The following is a 7290-nucleotide window of genomic DNA, read 5'->3' as shown; positions in this document are numbered from 1 at the left end:
CGACGTGTTTAGTCGCGTGTTTATTTTCCTTCCGCTGTGAACATGGACAAGCTGTTAAGCTTGTAATTTTAAACACTGTTTGTATAAGTTTACCTTAAGTTTGAAAAAGGCTTGTAATAATAATATTTGTGTTTCTGTAAATTAAAAAGTTGATGAGCTGTGCTGTGATTGTAAACTCGCCTTCGCGCGAGGTAAACCTGCTTCGATCCAGTTGAACCGTGGTTGTATCGGGTGGAGACCCGACAGACCAATGGATTGTTCCGTTTGAAGTGCGTTGGGTTAGTATCGGCTGAACAACGATGACTAGTGCACTTGAGCTGGAATAATTTAGGCGGTTCTACCACACGGAGACTTCGGACCAGAGAGTTTTGCGGATAGGTAACAGTAACTCGGAGACTCCGGGTATACGTCCAGATACTCTGAACTCTCTGTCCGGACATTCCGGACAGGAACTCGGACACTCCGGGTTAGGCAGGAATTTCACAGGAAGTCTCTTTTTAATGGTAGGATTGTTTCTCATGGTTTTTGTAGGTTCTCTTAAGCACAACTACCACATCAACGCTTGTGGATCAAAGTCCCTCTTGATAGTACGGCGTTCGTATACTCAATTTCAAAACTAAAATATAGTCTTTTAGTACACTTGAAAACACCGCTTTTCATATCCTTTTTGAGGGTTCATGCTTCGTTATATGCTTTGCTTAGTCACCCTTAGCACCTGCACACATGCTTAATAACATGATTAAATATACATGTGCTTTGTCATCTATCACCAAAATCCACTAAGGGGCCTATATATATTTCAATCTCCCCCTTTTTGGTGATTGATGACAACCCACATGTATCTCATTTGATAACCATAAAGATGTAAACTTAGGAATGTAAAGAGCTCTCCCTTAATGTATTCCATGAATTTGAATTTCAAATTGACTTCTCAAAAGTCAAAGTTGGCATATTAGGAGAAGATATGAAAGCTCTTTGTACACTCTACAGTGGGGTGAGCAAGTGTGTGCTGAGATAGTGTGTAATGCACATGTCATGTTATTCAATCAAGAAAAACTTGTGTTGTCAACAGAACTCGGAGACTCCGGGTATATGTCCGGAGACTCCGGATCACGTGTCCGGAGTATCCGGAAGTATTTCCGGAGTATCCGGACCATCAGCATAGAACCCCGAAAAAAATAACACTGCATCACAATTTAAATAAGAGTCACACTATCACTTCAGCCTTAAAATAAACTTCAAACTGACAATCAACACAGAGTAACACACATTACAAGTTTTCTCACACCACATAGTCCTTACACAAAGATTGTTCAAGCGAAACGATAAGACAACATTAAGTTTGATACAAAGCCCAAATGAGTACATAAATGATCATTTTCACTCCCCCTTTGTCATCAAGTGCCAAAAAGGGAATGAAAAAGAGCAAGGAGGTCTTCTACTCATCATCATCTTGGGCGTCCTCATTGGAGGTATCCTCATCGTCATCCGAGTAGGGTATCTCGCGGTAGTTGTGGGGTTCTTCTTCCTCGGTCTCTTCCTCTTCATCAAAGATCTCTTGGCCATGAGGAGGAGAGTGACGAGAGTGTGTAGGAGCACGGGTGCGTCGACGTGGGCGAGGAAGTGGAGCATGAGCAGCAGCAATGGCGGTCTCATCCGCAGCATCCCACTTGGCAAATGGGTCATCAAACTCGGGCAACTCATGGTAGGGATCCGCTGGAAGTCCTAAGTGACCCTTGATCTTAATAATGTCATGGTGGTTTTCATTAATCTCATGAGTTGCGGTCTTGCACATGCTAAAGATGCTCTTGAGTGCCCGCTTGAGGAACGAATCATGATGATGGTGGCGAGAGGAAGAACATACACCAGAATGAGATGGAGCGGGATCAAATCTCGGATTCCTTGTAGCACCGCATGAAGAGGAGGAGCGTGCGGTGCATCACCGGACCGAGGACGAAGGTGAAGAGCTGTATGCTTGCAGTCCTTAGGAAAAGTGACCTTGGTAACCCTCTCGATCATGTACATGATATAAGGAGCAGATGGTAGAAATTTCTAGGGATCATTCATCGTCCTCCTTAACTCATTCCAAATAAAATCCATAATGGAGAAGGGTCTCCCACCGAGCATGACACGGGCAAGAAGGTTGCAAGCAAAGTATCTTAGTGCTGTAGCATTCGTTGGCAGAAGCAGAAACGATCCAATCCATTCGGGGCTTCGGGGAACCCAAAAACGAACTCTGTTTACTTTTTTCATAGATAGATGATATATATAGGAATAATATATACATCCCTTTACTTTAGATGTCTATGTATCTTTTTCATCTCCCGATTATCTTTTTTTTTAGTTCGCACTGCTCTTTCTCTCTAAATTGCATCAATCCTTGGCATCAATGGTGGCATGAAAGAACTGATTCATTGTATAGTAGAAAGGTTGAGGGTGCTTGCATTACCGGCTTCCGCTAGAATCGGATTGTAGAAGAGGGCCGGTAGCTGATTTGGCTTCAATTGATTTTCCACATGAATTGGATCTCTCTTCTCATCCTCTAAGCCAAGTCCAAGAAGTCTAGAGAAGGTCATATAATCTACCCCATACTTCACCCCCTCGGTGGTCCAAAAGAAGGCAATTTGCCTTGCTCATAAAATAGAGAGGAGTGAAATTGAGCAAGTATCTCCTCATTCCAATCGTACCTAAACCCCATGATGTCATAGAGTCCGAATTCCTTGTACTTTGCAATGGCTTGATTGAAGAATGGATCGTTGAGCTTCTCAAAATATGCCCAATCAACATACTTGCAAGAGACAATTGGGGCCTTGCCCTTGTGCATGATGACAGAGGAGTAGAAATCTTGATGCAACTGACACCAAAATCTCCTTTCCAAGTTTTCTGCCTTCTCATACTTGTACACGTCCTCCTTGCGTGCATTGGTGAGTGCCACTATTTGCTTGAAGTTGTTTCTTCCCATGGAAACAGTAAACTCGGGCAGAATTTGAGGACGGGTAAGCTTCGGGCACCTAGGATATTGACGTTGATCTTCTTGATATTCGATTTGAAGACGTGGAGGTGTGCGAGGGCAGATTTCCCAAGCAATTCCTCGTCTTGATGGATTTGCTTGAGAAGGAGGAGGCACAGCCATGCTTGGCATCATGTAAGGGGCCTGACGAGCTGCACGAGATGAGGCTTGGCTGCTGCCGGCAGGTTCCTTGCCGGGGCGATGGTTAGGGTGAAGTTCCCTTGGAGGAGGACTCGGAGGGGAGTCCTCTTCCACTTGATGTTGAGGATCATGGCGACGTTTTTGCCGTCTCTGCCCAGTAGAAGCATGTGCACGGTCTCTTCCCATAGCCTAGACATAGGATTGAGTGATTAGAATTAGTCTAGAAACAATAGAGGAGAAACGTGCTGGCTGGAATTCTGAAAATCCGGAGAGTCCGGGTATATGTCCGGATACTCCGGCCACACCGTTCGGAGTATCCGGATAGAGCATCCGGAGTCTCCGGGCATCAAATTTTAAACCCTACTTTCAAGAAATTGAAGGATTCAACCATGGGATTTGAGTGAAATTTGGGGTACGAGCTGCTAGACATGAGTGAAGATAATGCCCTAAAGAATATCCAATTTCATCAACTACATTGAGAGATCGGGCGATTTGAAGTTTGAATACCTTAATGGAGTTGAAAATGCGGGAAACTTCAAATCCAATGCGTTCTCCAGAGATTCTGGATGGGAGAGTGCTCTTCCTTCAACGATTTGCAAGTCTTATGGGCTTGGATTGTGGAAATCGCCCCGTGGGCGTGAGGGAGGCAGAGGAGAGGAAGAAGGAGGCGGTGGCGGTGAAAAAGAAGAACGAAACGTTTTAACCAACCCCCTCCACGGTATATATGGGATGGTTTTACCATCCGGAGTATCCCGGACGTATGACCGGAGTATCCGGCTCATCCCAAGCAGAATTTTTGGTGAAGGATAGGATGGAATTTTGACAGTGATATCTCGTGATATGAGAGGCTCACTTAGCTTGAGACTAGCCAACAATCAACAATGGGAACATTATGTGGCAGAACCAACCTAAATTATACCGGCTCAAGTACGCGAGTCCACTCCCGAGGGCTCTAACGTGCTTCAAACGGTATAATCCCTTGGACTGTCGGGTAACGTCCCGATAAACCACCGATACACAGGATCAAATAAGGTTACCTCACATGAAGGTGAGTCCAGAGATACAATCACCATCACATTTTACATCACAGGGAATTACATTACAAGGGTTTCCAAAAGAAGTACTAAGTTTCAAACTTAGAGAAATTATTACAAACTGATAAAGTTATGGTTTTTAGCAGCGGAAAACATACGTGACAATTCACAATGCGTCGTCGAGACGGATGTCATACTAAGCCCTGGCATGACATCACTCGGTATCATCAGTGTTGGCCGAGGACGGATCCTATTCCAAGGGCCAACCGTCTGGAAGAGCTCCGGGCCAAGATAAGGGAAAGAGTAGGGGCTTCAAAGACTTTACCTGAAATACATAACTAGCAAGACTGAGTATACTAATACTCAGCAAGGCTTACCCGGGATTGGGTACACTTTAGCCCATAACTAGACTCATGAAGGCATTACAAGGGTTCTGAGTTAATTTTAGCTGAAAAGCATCTAAAAGTATAATCTATTTGCAAGTTTTAGCTCTCAAATTCTAGTTTGATTAGTCATCTAGGTAAGCACCTATACTAAACAAGCAAGATAGAAATTATCATCCATCAAGATTGCTTTATCAATAATTTCACTTTTTACTCTCTGTGGTAAAAGGGATAAGAAGTCTCAATCCTCGTGAGAGGCGGACGATCCGAATCGAATTTAACCTTGCAAGGTAAATCTAACACACACGCTTGGAATACCAACAGAGTGTTCCGAAGCAACCGTTTCCCTCATATTCCGGGTTATGGATCAGGGCCACCACAAGCGACTGTAGGACCGTACGCACATCACTCGTGCAGGACATACGTCTGTAGCGTGACTACAAAACCCGTATTCCTGTCTGCCATGCAGAACGTACTCCCACACGTCGGTGCGTGTAAACATAAAATAAAGGTCGAGTGGTGGAGATGCGTCCATTTGCCGGGCCAATCGGGTACTAGGCTTACCGCTTACCATATTTTGCGGTATGTGGCTAGTACTTTCAAACGCTTAGCCACCACTACCACATGGTTCGACCTTAACCACTTTTAACAAAACAGACAGGGTAAATCTTCAGGTCATGTTACAACACATGACCCTGTCCGTCATCCTTATAGTGATTGCAGAAATGTAAACATGCAACTCCTATATCGCGCGAGTGACAGGAAATCACCTGACTTTTACCGGCCCTATTTAGCAGAGCATCTAAGCGATAAGGACTCAGGTACAATACATTGGATTCCTAAGATCTTATGCAACTAGGGTTTCATTTCAACTCCTAGATGTAATGCAAGATATATAATATAATAATGGAATTGTAATAGATTGAAATACTGGGATATGCACCGGGGCTTGCCTTTACTGGTGGGGCTGAAGTCAGAAATGTCAATATCTTCTGAACTTTGGTTCGGGGCTTCAGTTAATTCCTTGGTGACGTTTATTTGGTCTTCAGGAACATCCTCCGTCGACTTCGGGGAGATCTCATAGGTACCGTTGCCGAAGTAATCGTATCTACATGCAATGCCACATTACATTCAAAGTGTGCATATGAAACTATCTTACTTCACAATACAGTTGCAATCCGGCACTCATATAACACACTATTCACATCACAACCAAAAAGATTTGAAGTTAAACTTAAACAGAGCTGTAGGTGGATAACTAATTAGAATCAGCTACTCGTTGAAGATTACAACAGAGCCGATTAGAAATAATAGAGGTTTAGCCGATGGAAAGGTGCATCGGTTTCCTAGATGATCGATGAAAGCATCGATTACTTTGGCAGAAGGATGATTCCTAAAGCAGTTGTCTTAAATGAGATGTGCTTAAGTGTTATTCTAGGTAACTAAGTGTGGTTATATCGACTCGATTGCGTCAGCACAACAATTGAGTGACGTATAGCCGAATGAAGTGTGGTTAAGGGTATATGATCGATAGCTATATAGCCAATCTCTTAGTCGATAAATCGACTGATAGAAGTATGTGGATAAGGATGAGAAAACTAAGGATTGATCGGCCATAACTGATATGGAGAGCAACTAAAATCGGCTTGGATAGGTCGATGGCAAGAACCCTAAGATTGTGTGTATACCTTTGATACATCGACTATGTGCAGCCGGTGTAGGACAGAACAAAGAATTGTATCGGCAGTAGCCGATACTAGAAAGGTAACAACCGTTTCAGTTAATCAGCCGATGGTAGAAGTACCAAAAGAAATGCATCGGCTGATAACTGTTACACAGAAGTATTCTAAACTCAAAGGAAACAGGTGCTTAGCGGCTGATCTGATAGCCGATACTAAAGCATAGCTGCAGAGAGGTATTGGCTAAGTAGCAGATACACACGGATTAACAAGGATCTTTATACGAAGTGAACCTTAATGAAACGACAATCAAGACGAGGACAATGTCTTGAGGGCAGAGATATGAGCACTCGGGTGACAGGATTAACTAACTGTCACATATCTCCATTTAAAACATATATTCTATACTTATTTCTCAGCTATATCACATGCATACAATATAAAGCACAATAAAACGTTCATTTCCTAACATTTGACCTAGACCACACATCAAAGATTTTCAATTCAAGAGCACAACATAAAATTTGTAAGGTTTGACTTAGGATTTCAAACAAAACTGATTTTACATTTTTATGAATTTCCTACGAAAATCTATGAAATGTAGAAGTTCATCGATTTGAAATACAGAAATCTTTGGAAATCTTACAAAGAACACCCTAGAACTTTCTAAAACATAGCAATCAAGTCCCTGGTCCAGAAAAACAGATAACAGGAAGTTAACGACGATATTCCGGCTAGGGAGTCGCCGGCATTAGGAAGATTTAGTGAATTAGGGCAAACCTTGGGGTAGCCTTGTTTATGAAGGGGAACACGCGGAAAGTGAATTCCCACGGTGAACAGGTTTGGCGATGAGAAGAGCTCGACGGTGACGAGATTCCGTGAGTGACGAAGAAGTTTGCCGGGAAGGGTTGCCGTGGTGGAAGATGGCCGAAGGGATATTCCCCGCGGTGATTTGTGGTCTTGCTCGGTGATCGACGAGGAATAGGAGCTGCTGGATGTCGTGGATCCCTGGGACGAAACGATAGAGCTGGATTGGTTCGCTA

At 43.4% G+C, this 7290-nt stretch overlaps 1 protein-coding gene across 1 annotated transcript; it reads right to left on the bottom strand.

The window, feature by feature from the left end:
* Positions 1-642: 642 nt before the first annotated feature.
* Positions 643-7082, bottom strand: LOC112879676. Its single transcript, XM_025944037.1, has 2 exons — positions 7028-7082; positions 643-3340 (listed from the first exon to the last, which is right to left on the bottom strand). The coding sequence occupies exon 2, from the start codon at positions 3335-3337 to the stop codon at positions 2594-2596; it is 744 nt and encodes a 247-aa protein (XP_025799822.1). The 5' UTR covers positions 3338-3340; positions 7028-7082; the 3' UTR covers positions 643-2593.
* Positions 7083-7290: the final 208 nt, after the last annotated feature.

This window comes from Panicum hallii, chromosome 2, assembly GCF_002211085.1.
Source record: "Panicum hallii strain FIL2 chromosome 2, PHallii_v3.1, whole genome shotgun sequence".
Lineage (NCBI taxonomy): Eukaryota > Viridiplantae > Streptophyta > Magnoliopsida > Poales > Poaceae > Panicum > Panicum hallii.
This window is presented reverse-complemented; position numbering and strand designations above follow the sequence as displayed.